The 17,026-nt window shown below is 37.6% G+C and overlaps 1 protein-coding gene across 10 annotated transcripts in view; it reads left to right on the top strand.

Moving 5' to 3' along the window:
* The window catches only part of Polg2 (DNA polymerase gamma 2, accessory subunit), a 66,697-nt gene that overhangs the window by 4,783 nt on the left and 44,888 nt on the right, over nt 1–17,026 (top strand). For all 10 annotated transcript variants that reach the window (XR_015450297.1, XR_002391080.2, XR_015450298.1 and 7 more), the window contains exons 2-4: nt 6,451–6,577; nt 6,691–6,796; nt 13,614–13,787. Coding sequence is in view for 7 of the 10 variants with exons in the window: in XM_087208613.1 (XP_087064739.1) it covers nt 6,451–6,577; nt 6,691–6,796; nt 13,614–13,787 (407 nt within the window). In the remaining 3 variants the exon portion in view is untranslated. The remainder of the gene's footprint in view (nt 1–6,450; nt 6,578–6,690; nt 6,797–13,613; nt 13,788–17,026) is intronic.

Here is a 17,026-nt window from a genome sequence, read left to right on the forward strand (position 1 = left end):
GAGACAGGGTCTGACCGTGTGGTTCAAACTGACCTTGAGCTCACTTGTAGCCCAGGCTGGCCTCGAACTCGAAGCAATCCTCCTGCCTCAGCCTCCCAAGTGGTAGAATTACAAGTGTGCACCATCGCCATGCCCTGTACCATGTGTTATTTTTGGCTCCTGTGTCCAGAATCAGATGGCTGTAATTGCCATGGGTTTGTTTCTGTGACCTCTATTCTGTACCATTGGTCTATGTGTCCATTGTTGTGCCAGTACCATGCTATTTTTGTTACTATGACTTTGTAATATAATTCAAACTCCTTTTTTTTTTCTTTCTAGTACTAGAGATTGAACTCAGGGCCTTCACACTGCAGTACATCCCTTTCTTAGTTTTATTTTGAGAGACTAACTTACACGGGTTTAAACTTGTGGTCCTCCTGCCTCATCTTCCCAGAGTGGTAGGATTATAGGTGTGTGCTACCACACCCAGCTGAAATCAGATATTTTGATCAGCCTTGCCCTTCAGTTTTTTTGTTTTTGGGGTTTGTTTGTTTGTTTGTTTTTGTTTTTGCAGTACAGGGATCGAACTCAGGACCTTGCCCTTGCCAGACAGGTGCACTGCCACTGAGCTACATCCCCAGCCCTGCTTTTAGGTTTGCTTTGGCTATTCTGGGTCTTTTGTGTTTCCATACAAATTTTAGGATTATTTTCTCTTTTCCTGTAAGAATGTCATTGGTATTTTGATGGAGATAGCATTGAAGCTGTAGATCACTTTTGGTAATATGACCATTTTAATAATATGAATTCTGTCAATCTGTGAATAGGAGTCTTTCCATCTTCTCGTGTCTTCTTCAATTTCTTTCTTCAGTGTTCTGAAATTTTCTTTGTAGAGGTCTTTTACCTCTTTGGTTAGATAGATTAGCAGGTATTTTATTTGAAGCTATTGTGAATGGAATGCTTTTCCTGATTTCTTTCTCAACTAATTCATTAGTGATGTGTAAAAGAGCTATTTTTTCTTAATGTTGAATTTATATCCTGTTACTTTGCTGAATTTATCAGCTCTAAAAGTCTTTTGGCAGAATCTAGAGTCTGCAAACAAGGATAATTTGTCTTCTCCCTTTCCTATTTATATCCCTTTTTTTTCTTTCTCTTGCCTAGTTGGTCTAGCTAGAATTTCAAGAACTGCATTGAATATAGCGAGATTGAACATCCTTGTCCTGCACTGATCATCTTGGAGAAATTCTGCCCTTCCCATTTTGGAACTATGGAGTAATTTTAAATATTCTCAATATCCATGGTTGTGAAAATTAGTGCCTGTACTATAGTAGCCTTTTAAAGATTTCCTTAAGAAATAAAACAAACTAAAAAAAGCTGGTGATCAATGTGATAATTTTGTAGTACTTTATTTCATGATGGCTTTACTTTGGGGGCATTAAATCACTGCACATTTATCATATCCTCAAGCAAATTAGTCTTCTCTTTCTAATCTCTGTTAGATGAAATCTAACATTATCTAAGTCACAAACTTAGAAAATGAGACTTAGTTTTCTTAGACGAAGCATGTGTTGTATGTGCCAGACATTTTCTTGCCTTTAGGAAACTTAAATCCATGTACTTTCCAAATCTTTTGGCTGTTTGGTGTTTTTAGCTTAGAATTACCCAATTTGCCTCTTCTTTTGTTCCCAGTGCTTTTGCTCTCTTTTGTCCTCGGTCTGAACTGTTGTGACAGCCTGTTTATGAATAGCTTTTAAATTTTCTTTTAAAATTCCTAGCCATTCTGTTTCCAAATGTAGTTACCGCCCTATTATCATTCTTTTGTCTGTGACTAATTACACTTTAGATCTTTCCTTTATTTTGTGATCAACTTACTTGAATACATAAATCACCTTTTAAAGTCCATGTCTAATAATACATATATATCTGTTTCTACTCTCTATTTTCCTGTGGACTTTTGGTCATTTGGGCTTTTCTTTTACATCCTAGATAATTTATGTATAAAATGTTGAAGAAATAAACTGAAGCTTTTGGTCAGCTATGTCCAGCTTGTGGGCCACAGGTTAGATACACCTACTCTGTTAAGCAATGATTTATTCTTCCTGAGAGGACTTTTGGTTCTGGTAGGAAGCTAGGGTGGGGGCATATCTTTTTTTTTTTTTTTTTTTGGTATTGGGGATCAAACTTGGGTCCTTGCACTTGCGCAGCAGGCGGCAAAACCACTGAGCTAAATCCCCGGCCTTGGGGGCATATCTTCTTGATAATCTGGGACTAGGCTGGTTAGAAGTTGGGCTTCATTCTTTTCACTTCATCTCTATCCTCTTTTTGAGTGTAACCTTCTAAGTGTCCCCAATGAAAGCCTGGTGTATTTACCAGGGCCACTTTTCTTGGTGGTCCAGGAAGTAAAATTTGTGTAAATCTCAGTCTCAGCATATAGTAGGAAGCTGAGCTTAGCATTTCAGCTTCTCAGCTCTTTCACCTGAGAATTTAAAAAGTAGCATTAGATGTTGAGTTTACCTTTCTTCTCCATGCTCTAGATCTTGGACCCTCAAGTTCCTTGCTGCTTAGGTAGCTCTTGTCTTACACAGATTTTTAGGCCTTTCTCATTATTTACAACCTAGTCTACCCAAATCAGAGAGCACAATGCTATCATCCATTGGGATGTAGTCTAAGTGCATAAAGAACAATGAGACTTAGTGGGGCAGGAAGGGGAGTGAAATGGTCTCGCTAGGTAGTTCAGGCTGGCCTTTACTCAGCTATGTAGCCCAGGCTGGCCTCAATCTCATGGTGATCCTACTGCTTCATCTTCCCCAGTACTGGGATCACAGGAACGTACTACCATGCCTGGCTCCACAGACATTTTGAACTTTCTTTGTTCTAAGTAGAAATATTGGACTTTTGAAACTGTTTCATGTATATTGTAAGAACAAATAGGCTAATGTTATTAGAATCAAGATTTTCACTATAAAAGATTAAAAAATGTAAAAGACTAGGGTAAACTAATGTCAAGTGTGACTAGTAATATCAGTATGAATCCATGATTTTAAAAAAAAATACTTAATTTCCTAACTATTTTCATTGAAACGGCATAGAAGCAATGTCATTCAATAGCAGTTAGCACACCTAGTTCCCAGAACTTGGTTTTTAAAAATGAACCAGTGCTAACAGAGTCAAGGACAAAAACCATATGATCATCTCAATAGATGCAGAAAAGGCATTTAACAAAATCCAGCACCCATTCATGATAAAAATGCTACAGAAAATTGGAATAGAAGGTCTTTATCTCAACCTGATTAAGGCTGCTATCTATGAAAAACCAACAGCCAACATCATACTAAATGGTCAGAAACTGAAAACTTTCACGCTAAAATCAGGAACAAGGCAAGGATGCCCACTTTCACTTCTCCTGTTCAATATTGTTCTGGAAACATTAGCCATAGCAATTAGACAAGAGAAAGAAATAAAAGGAATAAAGACAGGAAAGGAAGAAGTGAAACTGTCGTTATTTGCTGATGATATGATACTTTACGTAGAGGACCCAAAAATCTCAGTCAAAAGCCTTCTAGACCTAATTGACAGATTCAGTAGAGTAGCTGGATATAAGTCAACACTCAAAAAACAATGGCCTTATACGCAAATAGTAGACCCATTGAAACAGAAATTTGGGAAATAATTCCTTTTACAATAGCATCTAAAAAAATGAAATATCTAGGAATCAACCTAACAAAGGAAGCAAAAGACCTCTACACTGAAAACTGCAACACTCTGAAGGAGATCGAAGAGGATATAAGAAAATGGAAAGATATCCCTTGTTCCTGGGTAGGAAGAATCAATATAGTGAAAATGGCCATACTTCCAAAACTACTATATAGATTTAATGTAATACTGATTGAAATTCCAACAATATACTTCAGAGAACTAGAGAAAACAATCCAAAAATTCATTTGGAAGCAGAAGAAACCTAGAATAGCAAAAGCAATTCTGGGCAACAGAGACATGGCTGGGGGTATCACAATCCCCAACTTGAAACTATACTACAAAACTACTGTGATAAAAACAGCATGATACTGGCAAAGAAACAGACCCGAGGATCAGTGGACTAGATTAGAAGATGCAGAAATAACTCCAGACATACTCAGCCACCTCATCTTTGACAAAGGAGCCAATCACCCTCATTGGAGAAAAGATAGCCTGTTCAATAAATGGTGTTGGAAAAACTGGATTTCAACCTGCCAAAGATTAAAACTAGACCCACACCTTATCACCATGCACTAAACTAAGATCAAAGTGGATTAAAGAGCTAAATATCAAGACAGAAACAGTAAACTTGCTGGAAGATAAGTTAGGTAAAATGAACCAGTGCTTGAATGTGTTAGTTACTTTTCTTTTGTTGCTGAGACAAAATATCCAACACTCAAAGTTAAAGGAGGAAAGGTTTATTGTAGCTCATAGTTTGTAGAGGTTTCAGTTCATAGTTGACTGCCTTTAAGGCAGGGTGGCATGGCAAAGGGGTGTTGCAGAGAAGAAACAGCTCATGGTGGGCAGAAGGCAGGAAGCAACTAAGTAGTGAAGCAGCAAGAGGCAGCAACTCTTTCTTTTTCTTACCCAGGATACATGCACTTAGGGTGGGTAGCACTTACACCCAGGGTGGGCCTTCCCATTATCCACATCCGGAACTATAGCAAACCAATCAGTGGAGTAATTTAGTAATCACATACCCTTGATCCCAGTATTACATACCTAATTCCAGGATCATGCACTCTAGAGCCAGCCACCTCTAAAAAACCCTACCTATGACCACATGAGGTGTTGGGGGGACAACTGGACACAAGCCATAACATTGGAGAAATGGCTATTTCCAGATCTGGGGTGAGTTTGGAACACTTAATGGTTAGAAAGCAAAGAATTGTTTGGAGATTAGTGAATCATGTCCATGGGACACAGATGCTGACTTGAAGAGTACTGCCACTGGCTAAATTTGGCACAAACTAAGTATTAAAGTAAATACTGATGGCAGTGGATCAAAACACACAGTAAAATAAAATCTTGGAGTACATAGTGTGATTTAAAAAATAACAGTCTGGGGTACAGAAGAAGAAACAGAGAAAGTTTGTTTTTACAGAAGGTATGCAGTAAATACAGAAGGAAATGTAGATTCAAAAATTCACCATTTTAGTTTGTAGCCCCCAATATGATGGATTCAAACAAATATCATCAACAAATTCTAAGTTATTGAGTGAAAGATCTTGGGGAGTAAGATATTGTTGAATAGATATTTACAAGGGTTAATCAGAATATATGGTGAATGCTTAAATTTTTTTAAAATTATAGTAAAAAATACATTGCCTTAGTCTCATTCAAAATACCCTTGGGCCAGGGATTTAGCTCAGTGGTGCCACCGCCTGCCTTGCAAGCGCACAGTCCTGAGTTCTATACCACAAAAATAAAACAAAAAAACCCAACAAGATACTTCCCCTTGTTTTGAACATACTTATCCCATCATTCTTACCACTTTTCAAAGCAGTTCTAGAAGTCCTTTTTTATGAGTGTCTTTGCAAGAGGTGATCAAAAATACAGTGAATGCTACTGCCAAGTATCATCCAATGGAAAGACAGGCAGGTAAATATGATTAGTCTTCATCCACTTTGTTTACCGGATCTGGTACCATACAACTTCTGGCTCTTCCCCAAAGTCAAAACGAAAGGTAAACATTTTTAATCAATTGATAATATCAGTGCAGCAGCAACAGCACAACTACCTGTACTGCCTTAACCAAATGATCAGTTTGCTTTTGTCAATAATGGGATAATTTGATACTGTATTTCTCTTGTTATGATTCAGTAAGATATAGATATCAACAATGTATTCCTGCTAACAGTAATTAACTCAAATTATAAGATAAATCCCAAGTGTGAGATAATTTATGACTAGCCTGGACTCAAATCCAAAGCCATTGTCACTGGAAGCAGGGTTGAAGGGAAAGAGTCAGGGGAAATGTTCAGAATTATTGAAGAGAACTAATCAAAATGCATATAAACCTTAATTAGAGAAGAGCAAAAAAAATTTTGGTTGACAATTGGAACAAATAAAATATCAACCATATGTTAGGTGATATAATGGGATATGGTTAACTTTATGGTACAATGAAGGTATACAGAGAATATTTTTGTTTTAGGAGATGCATGCTGAAGTGTTTGGAAGTCAACACAAAAAAGAAAACACGGCAAATGTTGATAATTGATGAATCTTGGTGAAGGAGTGTATTATACTACTTCAACTTTCATGTAGATTTGAAAATCTTCAAACTAAAAAGTTGAGAAAGTACCTTAGATTAAGTGGTAATTAGGATAATATTAGCTCCATGCTGCTTGTACTGCTGTGTTAACATTGTTATGCTACTCATTTGTCTATAGGTTGACACAGATGGTTTTGTTTGGTGGAATAGATTTATAAAGTGATGGATTTGTCTTTTAACAGGTGCCTTGGAGCACTATGTTAACTGCCTGGATCTGGTAAACAAGAAGCTTCCATATGGCCTTGCTCAGATTGGAGTGTGTTTTTATCCTGTTTCTGATACTGAGCAGATACCTAATGGTGTTGAAAGGTATAAAATGTGACAATTAACTTGGCCTCGTATTTTAATAGTTAAGACCAGTCTTTTGGGACAGATTTTATAGTTTTCAGATGAGCTAACTTTGATATTTTTGCTGTTTGAAGAATTGGTGAGAAGACTGAAGCTTCATTGGTATGGTTTACTTCTTCAAGAACTTCAAGCCAGTGGCTTGATTTCTGGTTGCGTCATCGACTGCTGTGGTGGAGAAAGGTACTGTTCTAATTGATTTAATAGTTACCACATAAGTTTTCTTAATGTGTCAAAGGTAATCCCCTTGTATTTCAAATGAAATTTGATTGATACAGCTATGTCATGTTTGTAAGAGATGGCTACAGTAAATCAACAAATACAAGTTTAAAACTTGGTAGATTTTCATTGTTCCAGATGACAAGGTTACTTTAGTAGAGATGTTTGTTGTCCTCACATGCTTCTGTTCATAAGCTTTTATGTTCAAGGTAGAATTCCACCCCCTCACCTAGATTCTGGCTAGTGTGAAGTTGGACCCTTACCCACTTTTACAACTTCAGCTTTTGGTTCCTTCCTCAATGAACTCTCCATTTGAGTCAAAATGGTTCTAAATCAAGCATAAGTATATGCTGAGAAGAGGTGAACCAAGCATTTTTGTCTGGCTGTTGTCCTATCTTTTCCCAACTCTTTTTTTGGTAGTACTGGGAATTGAACTCAAAGCCTTTGCACTGGGCAACATCTCCAGCATTTAAAAAAAAATGTTTGAGAACACAGATGAGACTTCTAGGTTGTTGTGCCACAGCTCCCAGCACAGAGGAGGAGGCTTCTGGATCGATGTGCCACCTCTCCCACTGCAGAGTAGGAGCTTCCAGGCCAATGTACCACTGCTCCCAGCGCAGAGGAGGCTTCCGGGTCAACATGCCTCAGCTCCCAGTGCAGAGTAGGAGGCTTCTGGGCCAACATACCACCACTCCCAGCACAAAGGAGGTAAGCTGCACAGGCACCAGCAGCACCCCCCACTTCACCATGGAAATGAGAAGACACATAAACAAGCCTCAAAACCAGACTTCCAGATCACCTACAGCCACCCCAAAGGGAAACGAGATGGAACACTCTGATACTCAACCACCTGGACTCCCTACACTAGCAACAAAAGAGGATCTGGAAAAAATGAAATCAGAAATAACTTCTCAGATAACAGCAGAGATTGTACCCATAGTGCAAAACGTGATTAAAAATCTAGAGAGGACACAGATAAAAAAAATAGAGGACCTGAGGAACATGATGGAATCCCAACATAGGAAACAAATGGAATCCATAAAACAGATGCAAACAGATTTCCAGGACATGAAAAACTCCATTGAAAGTCTATGCAGCAGAATGAGCCAATATGAGGACAGAATTTCAGATATAGAAGATAAGATTGCAATTAGTAACCAGGAAAAGAAAAATTGCTTTAAAATTCTAAAGGACCACAAGAAATCAATCCAGCAGCTGCTAGACGATGCAAAGAAGAATAACATAAGACTGATTGGAGTCAATGAAGAAACAGGAGAGAGAGCAGATGACATAAAAAAAACTGTTCACAGAAGTAATGGCAGAAATCTTCCCAAGCAGGGGAAAAGAACTTGACATACAGATAAGTGAGGCATATAGAACTCCAACTAGCCTTGATCAAAAAGAAATCTACACATAGGCATATAATAGTTAAGATTCCAGAAACCCAACACAAGAACAAAGTTCTATAAGCAATTAGAGAAAAGAAACAAATCACATACAAAGGAAAGTCCATCAGAATCACAGCAGACTTCTCAACAGAAACCCTCAAGGCAAGAAGAGCTTGGAGTGACGTACTGCAAACCCTAAAGGAAAACAACCTCCAACCTAGATTGATGTACCCTGTAAAACTATCTTTCAAAATTGATGGTGAAATAAGATACCTTCACAGGGCCGGAGATTTAGCTCAGTGGTTCTGCTGCCTTCTTTGAAAGCACAAGGTCCTGAATTCAATCCCTGGTACCAAAAACAAGAAAAAAACAAAAAAGATACCTTCATGACAAAGAGCACCTTAGGAACTTCATGAATACCAAATCAGTACACCAAAAAATTTTAGACAATATCCTAGGAAAAGGCAACAAGGATCACAACCTCAGGAAGCCCAGCAGAATGAATCCATCAGGTGCAACAAGAAATTAAACGCAAAGGAGGAGAATCCAACAAAAAGAAAAAGTTATGACAATGATAAGTCAATACATATCAGTTATAACCATCAATGTTAATGGTCTAAATTCACCAATCAAAAGAAATAGACTGGCAGAATGGGTCAAGAAGCAAGATCCAACAATATGCTGCATGCAAGAAACACACTTAATTCAAAAAGAAACTCATAGACTGAAAGTTAACAGGTGGAAAACAATACTCCATGCAACAGGAACCCGAAAAAAAGCAGGAGTAGCTATCCTCTTTGCAAATCAAGTGGATTTCAAACCAACACTGATTAAGAGAGACAAGGACACTATATCCTTATAAAGAGAACAATCCAAGAGGAAGAAATGACAATCATAAATATCTATGCACCAAACACTAGTGTGCCCAACTATATAAAACATGGACATGAAAAATCATATAAGCACTAATACAATAGTAGTGGGGGGACCTCAATACCCCAATGTCACAAATACATAGATCAACTAGACAAAAAACAAGCAACAAAATACTAGAACTCAGTTAAACTCTTGAACAAATGAACTTAACAGCTGTTTACAGAGTGTTCCCCACAAAATCAGAATATACTTTACAGCTGCATGTGGGTCATTCTCCAAAATAGACCACATACTCACTCATAGAACATATTTAGGTAAGTGCAAAGGAATTGAAGTGATCCCTTGTATATTATCAGACCATAGTGCGATGAAATTGGAGCTCAATAGCAAAAGAAACCACAAAAATTTTATAACCATATGGAGATTGAACAACACACTTCTGAATAACCAATGGGTCACAGAGGAAATTAAAGAAATCAGACAGTTCCTTCAATTAAATGACAATGACAATATGACATATCGGAATCTATGGGACACAATGAAACAGTCTTACCAGGGAAATTCATAGCAGTGAATACTCATATTAGGAAAACAGAGCGAGCCCAATTAAACAACCTGATGCTGAACTTCAAGCTTCTAGAAAAAGAAGAGCAGGACAAACCCGAAGCTCACCGGGCATTTAGCTCAGTGGTTCTGCCGCCTGCCTCACAAGCACAAGGACTGGAGTTTGATCCCTGGTACCAAAAACAAAACAAATGAACAAACCCAAAGCTTGTACAAAGGAGGAAATTTTAAAGATCAGAGCAGAGGTCAATGCAATGGAGACTAAGAGAACAATACAAAAAATCAATGACGCCAAGAGTTGGTTCTTCAAAAGAATAAACAAACTTGATAAACCCTCAGCCAACCTGTTCAGAAAAAGGAAAGAAAAGGCCCAAATCCATGCAATTAGGAATGAAAAGGATGAAATTACAATGGACCCAGCAGAAATCCAGAGGATCATCAATACCTACTTTGAGAACCTATACACCAATAAGATGGAAAACACAAAAGAAATGGACAGATTCCTAGATACGTATGAATTACCAAAGTTGGATGAAGAAAACCTAAAAATTCTAAACGACTCAATATCAATCAATGAAATTGAAAACATAATTAAAAACTTACCAACTAAGAAAAGCCCAGATCTGGATGGCTTCACCGCTGAATTCTACAAGACATTTAGAGAGAAACTACTGCCACTGCTGTTTAAACTCTTCAATGAAATTGAAATGAAGCAATACTCCTGAATTCATTCCTGGAAGCAAGCATCACCTTGATCCCCAAAGCAGAGAAAGACCCAACCAAAAAGGAGAATTATAGGCCAATCTCACTAATGAACATAGATGCAAAAATCCTTAATAAGATACTGGCAAATAGAATGCAGAAGATCATCAAGAAGATCATACACCCTGATCAAGTGGGATTCATCCCAGGGATGCAGGGATGGTTCACCATACACAAATCAATGTAATACCCTATATCAATAGAGCCAAGGACAAAAACCATATGATCATCTCAATAGATGCAAAAAAAGCATTTGACAAAATCCAACATGCATTTATGATTTTTAAAACCCTACAAAAAATTGGAATAGACAGTCTCTACCTCAACCTGATAAAAGCCATCTATGAAAAACCAACAGCTATTATCATACTAAATGGCCAAAAACTGAAATCCTTCACACTAAAATCAGGAACAAGACAAGGATGTCCACTATCACCACTCCTGTTCAATATCATTTCGGAAACATTAGCCATGGCAATTATACAAGAGAATGAAGTAAAAGGAATAAAGATAGGAAATGAAGAAGTCAAATTGTCATTATTTGTAGATGACGTGATACTCTATATAGAAGACCTGAAGATCTCCACCAAAAGTCACCTAGACTTAATAACCAAATTCAGTAAAGTAGCTGGATACAAGGTCAACACACAAAAATCAATAGCTCTCCTCTACACAAACAACAGACTCACTGAGAGAGAAATAGGGCAAACAGTTCCTTTCACAATAGCATCCAAAAAATTGAAATACCTAGGAATCAACCTAACGAAAGAAATCAAAGACCTCTTCTCTGAAAACTATAGCACTCTGAAAAGAGAGATTGAAGAGGATATCAGAAAATGGACAGACATCCCTTGCTCCTGGGTAGGAAGAATCAACATAGTGAAAATGGCCATACTTCCAAAACTGCTATATAGATTCAATGCAATTCCAATTGAAATCCCAGCAGCATACCTCATGGACCTGAGAAAACAATCCAAAAATTCATTTGGAACAAGAAGAGACCCAGAATAGCAAAAGCAATTCTAGGTAACAAAGACATGGCAGGGGGTATTACAACCCCCAACTTGAAACTATACTACAAAGCTAGTGTGATAAAAACAGCATGGTACTGGCAAAGAAACAGACCTGAGGACCAATGGAACAGATTAGAAGATGCAGAAACAACTCCAAACACACTCAGCCACCTCATCTTTGACAAAGGAGCCAAATATCCTTACTGTAGGAAAGATAGCCTCTTTAATAAATGGTGCTGGAAAAATTTGGCTTCAACTTGTCAAAGACTAAAACTAGACCTATATCTCTCACCATGCACTAAACTAAAATCTAAATGGATTAAAAATCTAAATAGTAAACACAAAACTGGCTGGAAGAGAGTTTAGGAAGAACTCTTGAAGACATTGGTGTAGGAAAAGATTTTATGAACAAAACCTAAGTTGCCTGTGAACTAACACAATCAACAAGTGGGATCTCTTCTTACTAAAAAGCTTCTGCACAGCAAGAGAAACCACCAACAGTTTGAAGAGACAACCCACAATGTGGGAAAAATTTTTCACCAGCTGTCCCTCAGACAAAGGTCTACTATCTAGAATCTATAAAGAACTTGAAAAAATCAGACCTCCCAAATTTAAAGACCCAATCCAAAAATGAGCATCTGAAATGAAGAGACATTTCTCAGACAAAGAAGTAGAAATAGTAAATAAACATGAAAAAATGTTCAACATCACTGGTCATTCAAGAGATGCAAATGAAAGCAATGCTGAGATTCTACCTCACCCCAGAAAGAATGGCTGCTATCATGAAATCAACCAATAACAAATGCTGGCGGGGCTGTGGGAAAAGAGGAACACTGCTCCGAAGCTGATGGGAGTATAGACTGGTGCAACCACTGTGGATATCAGTATGGAGATACCTCAAAGAACTAGGACTGGAAGACCCATTTGACCCAGCTATTTCCCTGCTGGGGATCTTCCGCAAAGAATTAAAAGAATCATACCACAGTGATATATGTGCACCCATGTTCATAGCAGCACAGTTTGTAATAGCTAAAACTTGGAAACAGTCCAAATGCCCATCAGCTGGAGACTGGATAAGGAAAATGTGGTTCAGGGCCGGGGATTTAGCTCAGTGGTTCCAGCACCTGCCGCGTAAGCGCAAGGTCCCGAGTTCGATCCTTGGAACCAAAAAATGAAAAAAAAGAAAAATTTTTTCTAAAATGGAGTATTACTCAGACATAAAAAATGAAAAATTAGAGACATTTATAGCTAAATGGATGCACATTGAGGCAATACTCTTTGGAGAATGGCGCTGGAACCACTGAGCTAAATCCCCGGCCCTTGAGGCAATACTCTTAAATAAATAGGACACACATGTGTAAATACTGAATAGTTTCTCTAGTGTGAGAAACTGAAAGTGTAAATAAGGACTAAAAGGTATAATAGATAATGTGAAATAGGAAGAAAAGGGGCAAAGGGGAAGGGGAATTGGGAGGGGTGAGGAAAGGAAAAAAGGGAATGGAATTAATATGAGAAAATGAAAAAATGGAAACAAAGTCTTTGTAAATAGGGATGGAGGGGTTGAAGGGAGGGCAGGGGAATGGGGAAAAATAAGAACCAAGAGAGATTATGTAAAGGTGCAAATTTCCAATGATGAATGTCATTATATTGTATACCTAAAATGTACCAATAAAATAAACTTTTAAAAAAAATTTTTTTGAGAGTCTTGCTAAGTTGCCCAGGAGATCTTCCTGCCCCAGCTTCCCAGAGTTCTGGGATTGCAGGCTTGTGTACCACACTTCCCTTCTCAACTCTTAAAAATCCCCAAACTCCCAAGTAAACTAAATGGAAAAATCACAAGTTATCCCACATTTCATTGAAGGATAAGAATGGTAACCATATGATGCTTTCTTCTTTATCCTATTTATAGTTTGTCATGAACTTCCCCTCTTATTAACTGGCCACCAAAAGGCTAGATAGAATCAATGGTTTTTTTAATAGTTCAAGACAAAAAAAAAGTATGTTTAATAGTGTATATACTCATACTTAATTAAATTTCACAATTTTTATTCGAGACTTGACTAGTGGCAATCAATTGCTGGACAGTCTTAAACAACTTCAATTCTTAGAAATTATTGTGAGATTTGAGATAAGTTAATGTTTATTGTAATAAGTTTTAAGACAAATTTTCTTTTCCAGTTTGCCATGAGTCCATCTAACTTCAGCAGCAGTGATTGTCAGGATGAAGAGGGACGAAAAGGAAACAAACTTTATTACAGTTTTCCTTGGGGAAAGGAGCCAATAGAAACACTGTGGAATCTAGGAGATAAAGAACTCTTACACATGTATCCTGGAGATGTGGCTAAGTTACACGTATGTTTTACTTTGAGATTCTATGTGTTCTTTACCCAGATTATCTGAGTTCATTTCTGAACTATTCCACAGTAATTATAGGCATACTCCACTTTTACTATCCATTGCACAGAATCCTTCAGATCTAACCAGTTAGCCCAGTAATGCCCTTTGCAAGTCCAGGACCCAATCCAGGATCATGTATTTCATGTAGTTATCATTTCTTTAGTCTCCTTCGAATGAACATTCCATTTAATCTTCCCACTCTTCTATGATCTTGGTACCTGTCAAGAGTGCAGGCTTGTCACTTTGTAGGATGTCCCTTGTTACAGATTTGTTTCCTCATAGCTTCTGTGTTTTTGCTAGGAACAATGTGGAAGCGGTATTGCCCCCTTCTCAGTGCATCATGTTAGGAGGTGTAGGTATCAGTGCCTTCTTGAAGATGTTGACTTTGATTACTTAGTAACACAGTGTCTACTAGGTTTCTCCAATGTAAAGCTAATAAATAAATCTTTTGTGGGCAGATACATGAAAAGACTATGCACATAACCTCTTTGTCACCAGATTTTAATTTCTATTTGGGGTCTCAACTGATTATTCTTTTTTCTTTCTTTTTTTTGGTACTGGGGATCGAACTCAGGAACTTGTGCTTGCGAAGCAGGCACAATGCCGCTGAGCTAAATCCCCAGCCCCTCAACTGATGATTCCTACCCAAATAAGTTACTACATTTGCTAAATGGTAGGGCTTTCTCTTCTTCCCCATTTACTTATTTTTCATATCAGTATGGACTCGCAGATTCCTATTTTTCTCATAGGTTTATAATCTGTTACTGTAATATTTATTTTGATACTCAAATTGTCCTAGACTTGGCCAGTTTCATTTTCATATATCTTCATCATTCTCTGTGCTAGTAACTTGTTTTACACACACACACACACGCACACACACACAGGTTAATCCCATGGCCCTTATACTGAGCTGTATCCCCAGCCCTGTTTTTTTTATTTTTGAGACAAGGTCTCACTTGTTGCCCAGGCAGAACTTGAACTTGCAGTCCTCCTGCTTCAGCCTTCCAGAGTGCTGGAATTACAGACATACATCACCACACCCAGCTGATTCCTTACTTCATCTAATATTTTCTTGACCTAGCTGTAGAACCAGCCATTTCTCCAAGGAACCTTGGTTCCTACTAAAGGAAATTGTATTTATAAACTTAGATTTTGCCATGAAGTATACCCCTTTTAACCATATACCACTGTTTTAATTGTGTCCCTCTTGGGCTGGGGATTTAGCTCAGTGGTTCCGCTGCCTGCTCCACAAGCACAAGGACCCGAGTTCAATCCCCGGTACCAAAAAAAAAAAAAAGACAAATTGTGTCCCTCTGATGGACACAATTAGGAAATACTGTATATGACTACAAATATTTACACACTTTTTTTTTTTTTTTTTTTTTTTGGTGGTGGTGGTGGTACTAGGCATTGAACCCAGGGCTTTCACCTATATCCCTACTGCCTTTTTGGGGGTGGGGTTAGGGATTTAAGACCAGCTCAACTTGTAACTAGCAATTTAAAGATGATTTTTGTATTGTGGCTATTAGCTCTTATTTTATTTTTTATTGGAGTGATTTTCACAAATGAGAAGTTCTCTACTGCAGAATTTTTCCCCTTTCATGAAATTGTTGTTCTTCTGTTTCCATAGTTCACAAAACCATTAGCTGAACATTACAGAGTAAATAAACAGAATTTCTGCCATTAAGTATGTTTTTTTGAAAGATTTCTTAGGCTATCTTGTATTTATTTTTAATTGGTTTTACTGTTAATATCTAAATATATTCCTGGAGAGATTATTTTTTTAGAAAACAGAAAAACTATTCAGAACTGTTTTAGAGTTTCTGTTTTAGACAACAGAAAACTGAACAGTTAAGATAGAAAGATTTGTTCTGGAAGATATGAGAAATTAGATAGTCTGGCTATAAAGAGTTGCCATTGGATAGCTTGACAACCATGGATATTCAATTTTCAGAGAGTTAGAAATATTAAAGCTTTCTTCATAGTTAAATATGATTTAGTCTTTTATTTGACTCAAATGGTACCAGAGTCATGCAGTACCTCAGAACTATCTTACTAAATACCAGTTCTATAAATGTGTGAATGACATCAACTAGTGGAGTTAGAATAGAATCCCAGCTAAAAAAATTGACTGTTTTGAGGGCAAATTTTCATTAGTCTTTTAAGTATCACATGCAATTCAAATAGGTTTAAAATGTCAAAATGTGTGTATTTTGAAGACTATGATTGATCATAATAGAGTAATTAATAGAAATTGAGAATTTAAGGGATTTTTTTCTAAGTATTACAAAGTCACATGGACGTTCAGGTGAATAATGATAATAGAAATTTTTAAAAAATGAGTCAGGGCCTGGGGTCCTGAGTTCAATCCCCGGTACCAAAAAAAAATAGAATGAGTCAGGAATGGGCGTGCACACCTATAATCCCAGCACTGGGGAGGCTGAGGCAGAATCGCCATGGGTTCAGGGGCCAGCCTGGACTACATGAGGAGACCCTATCTCAAAAGACCAAAACAAAAGAATGATAGAACTGTTTAAGTGTAAAACTTCAAGTTTTAGAATTGAAATTTTTAAGAATTTGAAATGATTTTTTTCCTCATCAGTTTAAAAGAGAGGACGCAGTTTATGAATACTTGATTTATATATGTGGTATAGTATTGTGTATATTTTATTTTTATAATTATAGCCTTAAGTAGCAAGTTTTTAATAGATGTTTATTATGAAAATAACCTTACATTTTAGAAAATTATACTGCAGACCCTTTTCCTTAAGCACACCAACTCCCCCCTACTCTTCTGACTTTCATTAGTTAATAATCTTCAATTTTTACTTAAGAGTGGTCCTTTTAGGGCCGGGGATTTAGCTCAGTGGTTTCACCTCCTGCTGCGCAAGCGCAAGGACCCGAGTTCGATCCCCGGTACCAAAAAAAGAGTGATCCCTTTCCAAATACCGATTCTCACCTCCGAAGTGTTAAGAAAACACTGATGCTGTGTAGATCCCAGTTGAGTTGGTTCATTGTGTCTGGAGTGAGGCCCAGGTGCTGTTGTGTTTTAAATTCACAGGTGACAGGACGGCTGAGATGCACTGATTTAAACTCTGCCCTCCCTGACAGCTGAGACTATGTCATCATCTTTGTGCCCAGTCCCTGGTATAGGCCTGGCACAGAGTGGGTTATTTGTAAAATGAATTTGT

This window comes from Heterocephalus glaber, unplaced genomic scaffold (assembly GCF_053883595.1).
Source record: "Heterocephalus glaber isolate CG9 unplaced genomic scaffold, H.glaber_assembly_v1.0 deba00000937, whole genome shotgun sequence".
Taxonomy (NCBI): Eukaryota; Metazoa; Chordata; class Mammalia; order Rodentia; family Bathyergidae; genus Heterocephalus; species Heterocephalus glaber.